Raw genomic sequence first — 17290 nt, 5'->3', positions numbered from 1 at the left:
TGTTTCCCGCTGCTATCCCGGATTGTTAGATATCCCGTAGACTGTCCCCGGGACAGGAGAGGCTGCTGAACCCTTATTTTCAAATCTGAAAGTTGACAGCTATGGTGTGAATATGGAGGGAATTTTTGCTTTTGTTAATGTTATGCTATAAAAATCCTAATAAAATACGTTTTTTAAAAAAAATAATGCAATTTTGCACGTGTGCTCAAATGTGCTCCATGTCCTGATTGTGTTTATTTATCATCTTGCAAAATTTATAGACAGCACACATAATATAGCAGAGCGGTTTACAAAAAACCAAAGCTGATGCGAAATGTAAACCACGATGAATACAGTTTAAGTGAAAGCCGAATGCTACAAGATGATCTGTGGGCAATAATCTAAACATTCATTCTCGTCATCCACAAATGCCAATATCTTAAATGCATCTTAGAGTAGACCCCGTTTGCATCTGGGGGGCAAGAGAAGAGCCATTTCCCATTTCCCATTAGCCTTTATTTTGTCTTTGCTGGGTTCCTGGAGTTGGGGACTTGCTGCTGCTGCTTTTTCTGCCCACTGGTGTTCTCTGCAGGCCCTGGGTGCAAAAGCAGATGGCTATTGGGGAAATCTCCTGATCCTGAACCAGAGGCTGCTCAGCTATTACTTATTTCCCCAGTACCAACCACCCCAAGCCCTAGGTTCTGCCTGAGAGTTCCTGCTGATGGTCTGCCTAGAAGGCAAGGCAGTGACCCAAGGCAGGGCATTCTCTGTGGTGGCACCCTGTTTATAGGGAACTTCCTCCTGAAGGAGGCAGGGCAATCCTACACACCAATTACCGTATTTTTCGCTCTATAAGACGCACCAGACCACAAGATGCACCTAGTTTTTGGAGGAGTAAAACAAGAAGAAAAAAAATTCTGAAACTCAGAAGCCAGAACAGCAAGAGGGATCGCTGTGCAGCGAAAGCAGTGATCCCTCTTGCTGTTCTGGCTTCTGGGATAGCCGCGCAGCCTGCATTCGCTCCTTAAGACGCACACACATTTCCCCTTACTTTTTAGGAGGGAAAAAGTGAGTCTTGTAGAGCAAAAAATACGGTAGGTGGAAGGGGGAAAGGTTCTAGACCTTTGGATCCTGATGGTGATGGTTTGTGCAGTTTGGAGTTTCATGCCCTGCCCATTCATAGTCCCCCATACTGACCTTTGACCCGCTTCTGGAGAATCTGACCTCGCATTTGACCTGCGTTGCTCTGCTGGATGGTGCTGGGGGCAGCGCTGCTGATAGCCAGAATCTGCAAGGGGTTTTCTTCTGGAGAGGAACGGGAAGAGGAGGGAGAGTAAATGCGGAAACGGAAGCGCCCATCACTCATTTATTACTATGTTTTTATTATTACTATATTGCAGAGAGGGGGACCCTCTATTTGAGAGTAACTCCATCAAATCCATTGGGGTTTACTCCTGAGTAGACCTGCTGCCTAGACCAATGCCGAGAGACCCATCGGGTGACAGTTTACCTGTTTCTTGGCCAACAGAGAATTTGATTTTTGTGGCAGCTGGAAGGATGTGGGGAAGGCTGCTCATGACGACATCGGGTGACTTGATTTTGGGCAGCTGAACGTCTGGTCCATCACCTGCATGGCTGGAGGGAACCCGGTGCTTTACTTGGGGAGCCTGCAGGACAGGACAAGGAGGTGGTGGGGTGGGGAGAAAGTTGTCTCTCAGGCAGTGGGCTTTTCCAACACCAGCAACATGATCTTTTTAAAAATGAAAAACGGTGGCACTAGGACTGAACATGGCTCCTTCAGCCTGTCAGACATTTGCTCTGCCATTGAGCCGTTAACTCAGGGCTGTTGAACCTGTGGCCCTCCACATATTTATTTATTTATATATAAAAAATATTTATAGACCACTAGCATTTCCGTGCACTGCTCTGATATCCCCAGAAGCGGCTTCGTCATGCTGGCCACATGACAAACGCCAGCTCCCTCGGCCTATAGAGCGAGATGAGCGCCGCAACCCCAGAGTCGTCTGCGACTGGACTTAACTGTCAGGGGTCTTTAACCTTTACTATTGCATTTAAAAAATCACTGTGGATGACAACAAAAATACATAAAGCCTTACAGCAAGAACATGTTAAAAAGTTAGAAAAGCAAAAATCAAGTACCCATTGTGGAAGGATGTATTCTTAATTGCCTGCACAGGCCAGGCAGAACAGAAATGTTTTCAGTGGGCGTTTAAAAGTTGGAATGCAAAACACCTGCAGAATCTGAAGCCTCAGCAGACTGTGAGTTCCCTACTCTGCAGCTTAAACAGTAGAGTCCTTGTCCTTTCTCCTTGTTAATACAGTCGTACCTTGGTTTTCAAACAGCTTAGTTCTTGAGCATTTTGGCTCCCAAACCCGGAAGTGACCGTTCTGGTTTGCAAATTACTTTTGGGAGCCAAACATACGATGGGGCTTCCGATTGGCTGCAGGAGCTTCCTGCAGCCAATCAGAAGTCATGCTTTGGTTTCCAAACGTTTTGGAAGTCGAATGGACTTCCGGAACGGATTCCATTCGACTTCCATAAACGACTGTAGAAGAATTGGTGCAAAAGAGCAAGAAAAGAACTGTGCAACGAATTGGAAGCACGTGCATGTGCTTCATTGCCTAATTTATGCATGTTGCGGAATCTCGCTTTTCATGGCGCAGAATTTGGCCTGTGTGAAGCAAAAAGCTGGTGGCTATTGTAGCGGTGCAGAGTACACAGCAACTGGAATGATCCCTAGCAGAAACCATTCAGCTACTGCTCTCCCCCTTTCCCTCATTTTTCTACCAAATGGACCTGCGAATGCGCCCATTTCCCCCCAAAGCAGACATACCCTGGGGGAGGTAGGGTCAAGGGAGCGCGATCTCTTCTTCCCGGCTTTCCATTCCAAGAGCTGCTCCTTCTGAGCCTTGTGCTGTGGCCGTTTCTCTCTCTGGGGCTCCATGCTGAGGCCGTGAACGCTCTCTGTATCCTTCAAGAGGTGCCCCGGAGGGGAGCTGGGATGCGGCTCCAGAGTCCCTTCCTCAAAACCATGGATGGAAGAGACCTCCCCACTGGGGTCTCTGTCCTGAGCTCGGGATCGGCGACGGGCGGCAATCAGAGCAATCCGTCTGGTGCCCTCGGCAATCTCCCTCAAAGCTTCCTGGCTCAGAGAGCTGCTGGAGATGTCCTCGTCGGACTTTTTGCAACCGGAGTCGCGGGAAGGAGGGGTCTGTAGCTTGGAGGCCACCTTTCGCAAAGGGATGCCTGAGGTCGCCTTCTAGAAAGGAAGCAACACTCAGCATTTGCTCTCTGTGTTTATTACTTAGCAAATATTTCAATGCAAAAGGCAGTTCCGCTGCAACACTGAGCTCAGTGCCTCAACAGTGCCATCTAGGCTGCAGTACCGCCCTGCCTAAGCACCTGGTCAGCTGACCCTCCAGGGCCAATCCCTGTCCACCAGGCACTATAAAAAGGCTTAGCTTCAGGGCTTGCTCCTCATCCCAAGCAACTTGTCTCTGGTGTGAGGACTTTGCCTAAGGTCCTGTTCCCTTGGGTCTTGACCCCTGTTGGGCTTTGACCGTGCTTCTCTGAGGCTTCAGCCTTGTCTGTTTTGGACCATTCGCTTGCTCCCCTTGAGCCCTGAAGCATAAGAACATGGGAGAGTTTGGCCACTGCATCAGACCAAAGGCCCACCAAGTCCGGCATGATTTGGCAGGAGCCAGACGATGCTGCTGAGCTTTTGGCACGACGTAGAATAGCATCCATTTCTAGAACGGAACTGCCTCTATCCCCCAGACCCAAATGTTTATGTGTTAAGGGTTCACCTCCATCCCATGCCCTCCTGCTCATGACTCCCCTGCAGCAACTGGGGCAGAGAGAGGAGGATACAAAAGCACCACATCTGATCCCTAAAGAAGAGAGACGACAGGGAAGGAAATAAAATAGCTGGAGCACAATTTAGAACAATGTTCTATGTCACTCTCCACCCACAGGCTCCTGAACTCCAAGTCCCACCATCTTGGACCATTGGCCATGATGGCTGGGGTAGATGGGAGTTGGAGTTTGCAACATCTGGAAGGCCAGAGGCTCCCTATCCCTGATGCAGAAGTGGCTAAGTAATCCACGAGGGCCGTAATCCGACCAGAATATCAGTGGACTGGATCCTCTATCCCTGGAGAAAGTGCAAAGGGGTTTCACTGAGTTAAAAAATATAGTCAATATTGAACTTTCAAGGGGAAGCAGAAAAAAGAGAAACTGAACAGGGGAAAAAGAAGAGGGAAATATTTTGCTAAACGGAGAACTGTAGAGTTGGAAAAGACTACAAGGGTCATTGAGTCCAACTCCATGCAATGCAAGAATATTGCCCCCATGTGGGACTCAAACCTATGATCCTGAAATTAAGAGTCTCATGCTCTACTGACCAAGCTATCCAGTTACATGTTGTGAAGATGCCCTGTTCAAGAAAGGGGGTTAAATGAAATATGGCTATTTGACAGTAAGCAGCCATTGTGGAAACCTAGAAGCAGGGCCTGATGACAACAGCCCTCTCTCTTTGTTGTGCCCCAGGGACTAGAAGCTTGGCAATGCTGGCTGCCCAATGTTCTCTTGCAGTCTAACCTCCCAGAGGGTTTGTTGTCAGTGCTACAAAAGGGAGAGGATGATGTTGACCAACTGACCTGTTGGCGAACAGGAGTTCTGAGCAAGTCGGCCAAAGCAGGGGTGTGGCTCCAGTCATGGCTCCTTTTGGCCGGGGTGTTTTTAGACGATCTGTAGCTGTCACTAAGAACATCGAGAGGAGAGAGAGGGAGAGATGGACGGCCAGGAAACCCAACCCTGCTGACTCATTAAGCAGACGACACAGGATGAGCCCAGGCAAAATCAGATGGAAAACAGGGAATTGGCCATTTCTGTGAGTGGTCGTTGTGTCAGAAGACCCTTCCCAGAGGGAGGTGTCTGACTGCAAGAGTGCAGTGGGGGGAGGACCAGAGAGGACTTTGTAAAGAATGCAAGTACCTGTCCGACTCCACAACAATTGGGGGAAGCTCAAATTTTGACCCCCAAACAAAATCTTTCTTGCGCTCCAGCAATCCTTTTTGGTTCTCTTCTTTGTTTAGTTCCAGTGGCTGAACGTTATCGTGAGCAGAGCCATCCTATCAGGGAAAGAAGACAAGAGGGGGAAATCTCTGTAACCTTGGTGGGTGTGCACTCTAGAATCGACTACTTTCCCATCACAGATTTTAGCTGGGTGGATAGCTGCTTCCATCTTTTGTTATTTTGTACAATTGTACTCATTCCACATCCGCCTGTTCCATAGTTCTGTCTTTCATCTTATAATTTTCAGCTGTTGTTATAACCCCTCTCTCTGTTTTATATACGCTGTAAAATGAAATATAATTTTTTTTTACCCCTTCAAACAACTTCCCTGGCAACTGTAGCTAAGTCCTAGAACAGGTAGGGCTAAACCCAAACCACTCTGAGCATTTTTCCCCCCTGGCCCTCTAAGAGCCCACCCCATTTTAGCAGTAAAAAGAGGGGTAAATAAAATAGACAATGTGCTGGCATAGGCCAAGGGCCGAAACGTCTCGACCCAGGCTGGCAGCGTGATAAAGTGGCAAATCGCTGATCATCACATAGACAGACAGGAAAAGGGGCAGCCACACCCACCAACGGCATGCAGCTGCCAGAAGGCTGGTCCAGGCTGATCCTTCACACTAGGGCAGGGAGATTGTGATCTACTCACAGAATGAAAAACTGGCAGTGATCTACCCATGGGAGGGCAGGTCAAAGAAGTTTCTGAGCTTTTTTTAAGGAGGGAAGACATTATTGTCTACCTTTTGGGGGGTGGTTCAGGTCAAAGTTGTTGAGCTTTTCTTAGGGAGGAAGGTCGAAATTGTCAACCATTTTTAAGGGGGGGCAGTGACACAGACAAAAATTACCCCACTTCTAACCCCATTGACTTCTAACAACCAGTGCTCAACCGCTCAACCTGTTGGATATCCGTGTACTAGGGCATGTCATTTCAGGGGTGGAACTTAATTTTTGAAAATTTCTTCAGTAGGGGGTCTTAAAAATATGCTCTCGGGTGTGAAGAATTCAAATCTGCTCTTGCTCTTGTGAATGGACAACATTTAGCTTGGTAAGTCCATGTTTGATGAAGAAGCACAGAAACTGCTTTCGGAAAACCAAAGGATTTTAATTTCACCTTCTGATAATGTCAGGCGATGCTAAATAATAATAAATGAATTAACAATATAACTGGAAGTACAGTCGTACCTTGGTTTTTGAACAGCTTAGTTCTCGAACGTTTTGGGTCCCAAACATCGCAAACCCGGAAGTGACTGTTCCGGTTTGCTAACTATTTTTGGAAGCTGAATGTCCGACGGGGCTTCCACGGCTTCTGATTGCCTGCAGGAGCTTCCTGCAGACAATCAGAAGCCGTACTTTGGTTTTCAAACATTTTGGAAGCCGAATGGACTTTCGGAACGGATTCTGTTCAACTTGGATGGTGTGACCATAGGTGGCAATCATTTTAACGCAATGTTACACACATTTTACTTACCAAGCAAAAGCAATTTAATCAGAGTATCTTCTGAGTTCCCGATTCATGCTACAAGTTTTTAGCACCCCTCATTTTTGGAATGTGAAGGCTGGAAAATCCAGCATGCCCTACCTTTGCACCATCTGGCCCCAGGTTAATAATAAATAATAATATTTTTTTATTTATACCCTGCCCTTCCCGGTTCAGAAAACCAGGCTCAGGGCAGCTAACAACAAACTTAAAACACTTAATTGATGCAACAAAAAACAGCTTAAAATACAGTATAAAATGTGAATAACAATAAATTCAGAATTCAAAAATCAATTTAGGGGGGAAATCCATTCAACAAACACTAGATGATCACCAGGGCTAGCTGGCTGAATTAGTCCTATTTGAGCCAGCGAGGAGACCAGGGAAGAATTAGCTGTGGGATCCCAGAGCGGGTAAGGGGGAGGGAAGAAAAGGGAAATAAAAGATCAGGCTGAATTCAAATTAAAGGCCAGGCGGAATAGCTCTGTCTTACAGAAAGGAGATTAAATCCTGTAGGGCCCAAGTCTCGTGGGACAGAGCATTCCACCAGGTCGGAGCCATCACTGAAAAGGCCCTGGCCCTGGGGGAGTATAGTCTGACTTCCTTAGGGCCCAGGACCTCTAAACTATGGTTATTCGTGGACCTCAAGGTCCTCTGTGGGGCAGACCAGGAGAGGTGGTCCCGTAGGTACGAGGGTCCTAGGCTGTGAAGGGCTTTAAAGGTCAAAACCAGCACCTTGAACCTGACCCTATACTCCACCGGGAGCCAGTGCAGTTTGAAAAGCACTGGGTGAATATGCTCCCATGGCAGAGACCCCTTGAGGAGCCTCGCTGCAGCCTTCTGCACCCGCTGGAGTTTCTGGGTCAGCTTCAAGGGTAGCCCCGTGTTTTGTTTTCCCTTCCTCCCTAGAGAACAGTGAGGTATGGGGAAGGACCATCGCTCAATGGCAGAGTATCTGCTTTGCACACAGGAAGACTCAGGTTCAATCCCTTGGCATTTTCAGTTTGGGGTTGGGGGAGCCTCCTGCCTGAATGCCTGGAGGGCTGCTGCCAGTCAGTGCAGACAGTACTAAGCCAGATGGACCTATGGTCCTGTCCCTGTTGAGGGCAACTTCCTAAGTCCCTGTTCCTATTTTGAGAAAAGGGAGGATAGTTCTGCCTCACCTGGAGCGCTCCAGACATCAGGGAGTGAAGTGCCAGAAGCCGGCCCAGGGTCCCTTCCTCCAACTCACGGATATGCAGCTGGTACAGTTTTCCCAGTGACTCTGGAACTGGAATGTTGTGGTCTGGAGAAAAGGAAGGAAGCTTACACAGGTGAGGGCGCAAAAACAGATGGGTTGCGTGGAGCTGAGTTTCTCCAGCCAGGAGAAGGGAAGATGGAGAGTTGATACGACAGCCATCTCCAAATATCTGTATACCAGTATACCTAAAGGAGCGTCTCCACCCCCATCATTCTGCCTGGACACTGAGGTCCAGCTCAGAGGCCCTTCTGGCAGTTCCCTCACTGTGAGAAGTGAGATTACAGGGAACCAGGCAGAGGGCCTTCTCGGTGGTGGCACCTGCCCTCTGGAACACCCTCCCGTCAGATGTCATAGAAAAAAACAACTATATGACTTTTAGAAGACATCTGAAGGCAGCCCTGTTTAGGGAAGTTTTTAATGTATGACATTTTAATGTATTTTTAATCCTTGTTGGAAGCCACCCAGAGTGGCTGGGGAAACACAGCCAGATGGGCAGGGTACAAATAATAAATTGTTGTTGTTATCATCTGAAGGGCTGTCACATGGAAGACGCTTGTTTGCTCTGGTTAAGAGGGAAACATTCTCACAGAAGGGACCCGTTCCTCAGTTGGCAAACAGCTGTCCACTTCTGCTGAGGGTGAAGAGCCCTTGGATGGGGACCGCATGGGCACCAGCGTGGAAGAAAGATGGGCAATCAATGTAAGATAGCAACAAATATCCCATTGGGTCCTTCCAGAGGGGAGGCTTAATACTGTAGACAAATGAGGTATCACAAATGGACTATTGGCAACATTTTCTTTCTTTCTTTCTTTCAAAAATTTGATTTATGCTTTTCAGGTTTATACATTTCATTCATTTTAACGTTTCAAAACTCGACTTCCTTCCCCCTCTTTCTGTAGTTCCTAAAAATTATTTTCAATATCTTCTGCATATCCAAATTCACTTAATTTGCTCATTTATTTATCTACTTTAAAACTCTTATAAAACTTCAGGTTATTACAATGATCCTGCCAATGTTCTTATCTGTTTACAATTTATCTGTAAATATTCAGTAATTATTTTCAGTAATTATATTCAGTAATCCATTATTTTTATCAAAAAAACGTTTGTTAAAACACACAGAGGTTGGAGGGCCACCTGTCAGGGATGCTATAATTGAGATTCCTAAACTGCAGAGGGTTGGACTAGACGCCACTAGGGGTCCCTTCCAACTCTCCAGTTCCGTGGTTCTATGGCATCCCAGGACTCAGTGGTGTAGCGTGGGGGGTGCAGGGGGGCCGGCCGCACCGGGCGCAACATCTGGGGGGGGGGCACGCTCGCACTCGCAGCTCTCTGCCCCTACCTGGCTCACTCACTCTCTCTCACTGCAGTGCTGGCTGTGCGAATCCGATCCGAGCCGCTGGGTCGCCGCCCACTGTGGAGGGGAGGGTGCCAGGCGTGCGGTGCGGTGCGGAGAGAGAGCAAGGGACTATCTGGGGGAGGGACAGTGCAGCGGGGGGGGCGCAAATTACTTGCCTTGCCCCGGGTTAGGCGGCGCAAATTACTTGCCTTGCCCCGGGTGCTGACAACCCACGCTACGCCACTGCCAGGACTGCCCACAACCTCTGTAAAACACAACAGAGACCAAGGCTGGGCAAGTGCCTGCACCTCGTGTGGTCCTTCCTAGAAACCTCTGTGTTTGGTGTACCTGGAATCTGGTCCGACAGGTAAGGGCCCCGCCCACTTTGGCCTCTGGCCCCGCCCACTCACCCCTTATCAGCTGCTGCTGCTGTTGGATTATCTCTCGGCAGAGGCGCCTGTGCTGCTGGTGGCTGTGGATGACCAAGTCCTTCTGGCACAGCAGAGTCTCCTTGCGCAAGGCGCTGGCCTGCAGCTCCGTCTTCCCGACTTCCAGCTCATGGGCTTTGCAAAGGAGCCTCAGGACTTCCCTCTGGTCCTCACTGGTGATTTGCTCAGGCAGCAGCTTCTCCATCTGCAAAACCTTCTTTTTGGCATTTGCCAGGCGCTGCTCCAGGTCTGCCTAAATTAGAAAGGGGAGAGGTGTCCCCCGCCGTGAATCAGGCTCCTAAATAAGCCCACATAAGAAGAGCCTGCTGGATCAGGCCAGCGACCCATTTATTTTATTATTAGTAGTAGTAGTAGTATTAGTCACTTGTGACCAGAAGACCTCCAAGTGACTTACCACAAAGTGTGGACTCTAGCACAGTGAGGTTCCAGGAGTATCCCTAATTAAAAATCTCATTTCAACAAACTTGACATGAGCCAACAGTGTGACGCAGCAGCTAAAAAAGCCAATGCAATTCTGGGCTGCATCAATAGGAGTATAGCATCTAGATCAAGGGAAGTAATGGTGCCACTGTATTCTGCTCTGGTCAGACCTCACCTGGAGTACTGTGTCCAGTTCTGGGCACCACAGTTCAAGAAGGACACTGACAAACTGGAATGTGTCCAGAGGAGGGCAACCAAAATGGTCAAAGGCCTGGAAACGATGCCTTATGAGGAACGGCTAAGGGAGCTGGGCATGTTTAGCCTGGAGAAGAGGAGGTTAAGGGGTGATATGATAGCCATGTTCAAATATATAAAAGGATGTCACATAGAGGAGGGAGAAAGGTTGTTTTCTGCTGCTCCAGAGAAGCGGACACGGAGCAAAGGATCCAAACTACAAGAAAGAAGATTCCACCTAAACATTAGGAAGAACTTCCTGACAGTAAGAGCTGTTTGACAGTGGAATTTGCTGCCAAGGAGTGTGGTGGAGTCTCCTCCTTTGGAGGTCTTTAAGCAGAGGCTTGACAACCATATGTCAGGAGTGCTCTGATGGTGTTTCCTGCTTGGCAGGGGGTTGGACTCGATGGCCCTTGTGGTCTCTTCCAACTCTATGATTCTATGATTCTATGATTTCCAGACATGCATATCTTTTTTTTAAAAAAAACAACAAACACTTGTTTTTCAGCCTCGGGTTTGGCCCATCACGAGACAACAACGGCTTTCATAGAGAGATGCAGTGCATTACCTTCAAGACAGCTGTTTTTCGCTGCTCAGATAAGAACACGCTGATCTCCTCCTTGGCTACCACGACTTCGTGAGGCTCTGGCGAATCTTCTTCTGGCTCTGCCTCCTCCATGGCTTCCTCGTCTTTCATGCCCACCTGCTGCTTGCTGGGATACCTGTCAGTCTGGTGGGCCTTTTCTTGTTCCCAGCTACAAACAAAGGACAGGTAGATTAAGGTCGTTTACACCTTGGCAAGGCCTATTAGTGTATAAAACTCTGAACAACTTAGGACCAGTTTACCTGCGGGATCGCATTGCGCCATATCTGCCCCCTTGAACGCTTCCATCTGTGGAACCGGGAGCTACAGAACACCAGTTCTACATTTGTAAGAAATCAATCTTTAAGTGTGGCAGCAGCACGTAACTCCCTGCCTATTGACATCAGGAGGCACTCTTTTTGGTGCTTGCCAGGAAAAAAATAACATTTTTCTTTAGACAAGCCAGCTCAGACATGTTGGTGTGTGTTTTAATCCATTTTTGAGCTTATTGGTAATTTTAATTTTTTTAAATAGTTTAAAAATAGTTGTTTTCAATCACTTTTATTAATAATGTTATTGTTTTATTGTCTTTATAAACTGCTTTCAGGTTTGTTTGTTTGTTTGTTTGTTTTAAAAAAATCAGTGTATTAGAAGTTTAAATAAATAAAATTTTCTCCTGGCATGATTATTATCAAGACTCCCAGTAATTGGGCAGCCTCCTTTATCGGAGGCTACAGTGCCCTCTAGTGTTCACCCAAGAACTTTCGCAACCCCTGGAACTTCTGTTATAAAGGCAAGGTGGTAACTGCAGGGATGTTTGCACTTTGGGAGCCTGGGATTAAATCGTGCTGCCTTCACTGTGTAACCTTGTTCCTTGCTTGGGAACAGGACCATGTAGCCAGTGCAGGACTGAACCCTGTCCTCCTACCCACTAGCTGATGTCGCCAGTGACTTCATCTGATGTGTGTGGTCTGGGGGAAATGGCCTTGTGGATTAATTGAATCCCTTGATGGGCCAAAAACAGCCTGCAGTGCCTGGTTCAAGCAGGAGCCCTGAAGCTGCCCTTCCATAGTGAGCACCTGGGAAGCAAAGGTGAGCAAGCACACCGCTCACCTCTTCCCAGCCGTGCCCACTAACCTTGAGACTGTATTTCCATCAAATTATTACCTACTATATATTAAGGAAAGAGGGGTGTGGGTAGCGCTGTGGTCTAAACCACAGAGCCTAGGGCTTGCCAATCAGAAGGTCAGAGGTTCGAATCCCCGCGACAGGGTGAGCTCCCGTTGCTCTGTCCCAGCTCCTGCCAACCTAGCAGTTCGAAAGCACATCAAAGTGCAAGTAGATAAATAGGTATCGCTCCAGCGAGAAGGTAAACGGCATTTCCGTGCGCTGCTCTGGTTCGCCAGAAGCGGCTTAGTCATGCTGGCCACATGACCGGAAGCTGTACGCCGGCTCCCTCGACCTATAGAGCGAGATGAGCACCGCAACCCCAGAGTCGTCCGCAACAGGACCTAACGGTCAGGGGGTACCTTTACCTTTTTATATATTAAGGAAAGCTTTCAGTTTCCCAGTTTGCTGGGCATTTGGACATTGCTTCCGATATCTTAACCACATTTTGCATGACAGTTCCTGAGATGAGGGAGCAAGTTTTTTGTCCATGTTTGGATATCACAGAGTGCCATTTTGAATCAAGACGTTGGACCGCACCTTTGTTAACCACCTGCTCTGATTACTGTTATTAATTTTGGTTCCTCGGGATTCCTGAACAACACCAGGCATGAGCCTGCTAGTAGTAACAGTTTCTATATTTGCACCTGAATAAATAAAAAATTGTCCAGTAGCACCTTAGAGACCAACTAAGTTTGTTCTGGGTGTAAGCTTTCGTGTGCATGCATCTGAAGAAGTGTGCATGCACACAAAAGCTTATACCCAGAACAAACTTAGTTGGTCTCTAATAATAGGCAATAATAATAATAATAATAATTAATAATAATAATAATAATTTATACGCCACCCATCTGGCTGGGTTTCCCCAGGCACTCCTGGCGGCTTCCACCAAATATTAAAAACAATACAGCGTCAGACATTAAAAACTTCCCTAAACAGGGCCGCCTTCAGTTGTCTTTTAAAAGTAAAATAGTTTTTTATTGCCTTGACATCTGCTGGGAGGGCGTTCCACAGGGCAGGTGCCACTACCGAGAAGGCCCTCTGCCTGGTTCTCTAAGGTGCTACTGGACAACTTTTTTATTTTTTATTTCGACAGCATCAGACCAACACAGCTACCTACCTGAATCTATATTTACATCTGTTCATATAAATTTGCACTGGCCAATTTTATGCAGATCTCTCTCTCTGTCTCTTTGGCAGGGCATAAGTAGCCACCCTTCTCAGGTGCATCATTAATACCACCCAGTTCTTTTCACCTTAGAGGTAAAAGGTAAAGGTAAAGGAACCCCTGGCCATTAGGTCCAGTCGTGACCGACTCTGGGGTTGTGGCGCTCATCTCGCTTTAGTGGCTGAGGGAGCCGGCGTACAGCTTCCGGGTCAAGTGGCCAGCATGACTAAGCCGCTTCTGGCGAACCAGAGCAGCGCACAGAAACGCCGTTTACCTTCCCGCCAGAGCGGTACCTATTTATCTACTTGCACTTTGAGGTGCTTTCGAACTGCTAGGTTGGCAGGAGCAGGGACCGAGCAACGGGAGCTCACTCCGTTGCAGGGATTCGAACTGCCAACCTTCTGATCAGCAAGTCCTAGGCTCTGTGGTTTAACCCACAGCGCCACCCACATCCCTTCACCTTAGAGGACCCCCCCCCCCAAAGCACAGTTGCCCATCAGTCCCTCAACTCACTCAGCAATTGTTAGCAGATGCCTGGAGGTGTCTACATGCAGCTCCATGTCTGTCTTCTCCAGCTCCATCAGGCTGCGTCTCATGTCCATCTGCTCCTTGAAAGCCCCAACCAGCTGTTCCCGCAACTTGTTCATCTGCTGACGGCTGCACTCTTCAGGGTCATGGGGAGCCTCCGCTGTGGGAAAACAAGAGCACAGCCACTTTCCCACCTCTGCTTCCATTCCCTTTTCTTTTTTAAGGGTGTTTGTAGCACCCAGGGCAGAGAGGAGCAAGCCTTCCAGATGTTGCTGCCCTACGACTCCTGTCATTCCTGGACCTTGGCCATTGGCCAAACACAAGTGTCCCTGAGACTCTGGAGAGGTCAGTGGGGACCCCGTGTCCTCCTGCACTGCTCCTTCTATTGACATCTGTGCTAAACCTTTATCAAGCCCCTCTTACAAAACCTGCCAGGAGCATCAGAAACGTCTTATGTTGCTTTTAATCCCTTCAGATCAAAGAGCCTCTATCATTCTCAGTGTGGGCATGTTCTGTGCTGAAGCAGGCAAAATCTGCCAGGACCCGAAATCATGGAATTTCTCTCTTTGGAGTTGGTGACAGGACTACAACTTTTTTAAAAAAATGGTGCCTGTTTTATTTCACTCATGAGCTGGAAATTTAGGGGGTCAGACAAGATGATCCTTTGGGTTCCTTCCAACAGAATTCTATGATTCACTGCTACATTTAGTTGTTTTATTTTATTATTATTTTTCCCTATTATAGACACATTTGCTTCTTACTCTTTTCTTAATCCTGGTCATTGCCTCACCCGTAGTTTTATAAATCATTTAATGTGTCCACACAAATAGAAGTTATAAATACTGCAGCTGTTGTAAAGGGATTATTATTACGACTGGAATGCAACTGAAATCATGAAGATTTTGGAACACAGAAAGAAAAATAATAATCAAATCATCAGTTCCAGCATGTGGGGGCCCACCTTATCTAAATTATATAATTTTGTATTTGAATGATTGATATTATTGATTGCATTATAAATTGGTATTGTTATAATGAGGCTATTATTGGATTATAATTGAAAATTAATCAAATTATTGTCACAAAATGCTGGTCATTGAACATGACAATAAATGTTTGGTTTGGTTTGATCACTGGCCACATGGTCTAGGGCTATAGGGAGCTGGAATCCGACAACAATCTGTAGGACCAGTGAAAGAGCCAAGGGCATGATGGAGATTGCCACAACCCATCCATGTTGGACGTACAACTCTCATCATTCCTGACCATTGCTGCCTGGAACTGATGGGAGGTGGAGTCTGAAAACATCTGGAGTGCCACAGTTTTCTCCACCCCAGGCTTAGGGTGCAATTCTGGGCATCCTAGAAGCAAGCCCTACTGGATAGAGCAAGACAGTGAAGAGGACAACCCAACCACCTCCATCTCCTCTGCCTTGGACATCTTTGACCGCAGGACTGAGAAGGCGCTTCTCCCTCTCTTGATTTTCCAGCTTCGCCTTCAAGCATTCGATCTGCCGGCGCAGGTCCGAAATGATGCTGGTGTATTGTGCAATGTGGTATGAGACGTTGAGGAGGTTGCGCTTCACCTGCCGGGGCAGAAAACACCTGGTGATGCATTCAGTTTTAATAACAACAATTTATTATTTGTACCCCGCCCATCTGGCTGGGTTTCCCCAGCCACTCTGGGGATCCCCAGCCAATCATGGCTTCCAACCATGATTAAAAATACATTAAAATGTCACACATTAAAAACTTCCCTGAATAGGGCTGCCTTCAGATGTCTTCTAAATGTCAGATAGTTGTTTTTCTCTTTGACATCTGATGGGAGGGTGTTCCACAGGGTGGGCGCCGCTACCGAGAAGGCTCTCTGCCTGGTTCCATGTAATCTCACTTCTCACAGTGAGGGAACTGCCAGAAGGCCATTGGCGCTGGACCTCAGTGTCCAGGCTGAATGATGGGGGTGGAGACGCTCCTTCAGGTCTACTGGGCCGAGGCCGTTTAGGGCTTTCAAGGTCAGCACCAACACTTTGAATTGTGCTCGGAAACGTACTGGGAGCCAATGTAGGTCTTTAAAATACTACCTGATGCAAACAGCAGCTGCAAATGAAGAGTTATCTCTTGTATTGAAAATCAAGTACAGTTGTACCTTGGTTGACAATGCGTTCCGGGAGTCCGTTCGACTCCTGGAACTGTTCGAAAACCAAGGCGCGGCTTCCGATTGGCTGCAGGAGCTTCCTAAACTTCATAAGTTTTTAAAAGCAGGAAGCAGAACAGAGCGACTTACCCTAGTTTTGATGTTTTTCGCTCGATAAGCATAGATCAAGGTGGTCCGAGATTCTTCAAAGGAGGTGCTGGCCGGGCTGACGTGAGCAATCATCACCGTCCTGCTGTTACCTCCCAGCGAGTCCTACATGGGTGACATTTCCATTTATAGCTGGCTAGTAATGGCTAGCCAAGCTCAGCCCTCTGAAAGCAGTGCTGTTAAAGACTCTCATATATAAGCAATAATCTGCTACATTTCTGAAGTATTCCTGGTATGCCTTGCGGAGGACCTTAGGGTCCACAAATGACAACATTTTGGAGGTCCCAAGTCACAGGGTGGTTAGATTGGTCTCAACTAGGGCCAGGGCCTTTTCAGTACTGGCCCCGACTTGGTGGAACGCTCTGTCACAAGAGACTAGGGATCTGCGGGACTTGTAAGATGCCTCCGTTGCCTGGATTCATCATGCCAGTGGCTCTCAAAGGGTGTGGCATGAGAGGATGGAGACTGTGGTGGGGAGATTCAAGGACAATCAAAGAAACATTTAAGTGCAGTACAGTGTCCAATTTTTTTTTGTTATTTGCGGAATACTCAAAGATATTCAAAATATCTTTTCTGACAAATATGAAACATCAGGAAAGAGAAAAGCTTCTTTGTGTTGATGAGAACAGAGTTTGTTTGTCTCAAATCAGACCTAACTTAAATGAGATCACACAGCAAAAGCAAGCTCTCATTAAGCCTGTACACATACTTCAGGTACCTATGTAACAGGCTTGTTTATAATTATATTTGGGGAATGATTCATGTTCTTATGCAGCTGCATTGTTTTATACTTTCTAGATGTCCCATTACCACGTTATAAAGTAGTTGTGATCTTTGTTCTAAATCAAGCACTGCTTTTCGTTCTCCAGTGTATTTTTTACCAATAGAAAATTCGGCGTGGGGCAAGCAGATTTTTATTCCGAAAGCCTGGCCCAGAGGAAAAAGTTTGAGAGCGGACTTTCTAATTCCCCCAAGCAGGGAAGCGGCAGTACCTTCAGCAAACGGGTGAGTTTGCTGTCTCGGAAGTTGACATACTGGTTCCGACTGGCCCCCTTTTCACTCAGAGCATTGATGCAGTTTCCCAAGGCGAGCAGCGACCGATTGATATGGGCCCCCTCCTTCATTCGCTTGCCCCGGTTCTGCGTCTGTGAAGGATGCAGCGGATCAATTGTTTTCAATGGGGAAAGGAAGGGATTATCAGATAGCTCAGCCAGCAGAGCACGAGACTCTTAATCTCAGGGCAGTGAGTTTGAGCCCCACATTGGGCCAAAGAGTTCTGCCTTTCAGGGGGGTTAGACTAGATGAGCCTC

General features: G+C 47.3%; 1 protein-coding gene across 1 annotated transcript in view; it reads right to left on the bottom strand.

Moving 5' to 3' along the window:
- Window positions 1–205: 205 nt before the first annotated feature.
- Window positions 206–17290, bottom strand: part of LOC310664346 (kinesin-like protein KIF19) — a 29730-nt gene continuing 12645 nt past the window's right edge. Inside the window, exons 8-20 of the mRNA XM_083413384.1 lie at window positions 16973–17125; window positions 15963–16085; window positions 15096–15264; window positions 13665–13839; window positions 10802–10988; window positions 9541–9811; window positions 7715–7836; window positions 4997–5133; window positions 4660–4762; window positions 2835–3260; window positions 1490–1646; window positions 1177–1284; window positions 206–574 (exon numbers count right to left, since the gene is read on the bottom strand). Coding sequence (XP_083269510.1) covers window positions 495–574; window positions 1177–1284; window positions 1490–1646; window positions 2835–3260; window positions 4660–4762; window positions 4997–5133; window positions 7715–7836; window positions 9541–9811; window positions 10802–10988; window positions 13665–13839; window positions 15096–15264; window positions 15963–16085; window positions 16973–17125 — 2211 coding nt within the window. The 3' untranslated portion in view covers window positions 206–494. The remainder of the gene's footprint in view (window positions 575–1176; window positions 1285–1489; window positions 1647–2834; window positions 3261–4659; window positions 4763–4996; window positions 5134–7714; window positions 7837–9540; window positions 9812–10801; window positions 10989–13664; window positions 13840–15095; window positions 15265–15962; window positions 16086–16972; window positions 17126–17290) is intronic.

The sequence above is a fragment of the Podarcis tiliguerta genome, assembly GCF_965153285.1.
Source record: "Podarcis tiliguerta genome assembly, chromosome: 14".
Taxonomy (NCBI): domain Eukaryota; kingdom Metazoa; phylum Chordata; class Lepidosauria; order Squamata; family Lacertidae; genus Podarcis; species Podarcis tiliguerta.
Note: the sequence above shows the minus strand (reverse complement) of the source record. Positions and strands in the feature narration are given on the sequence as shown.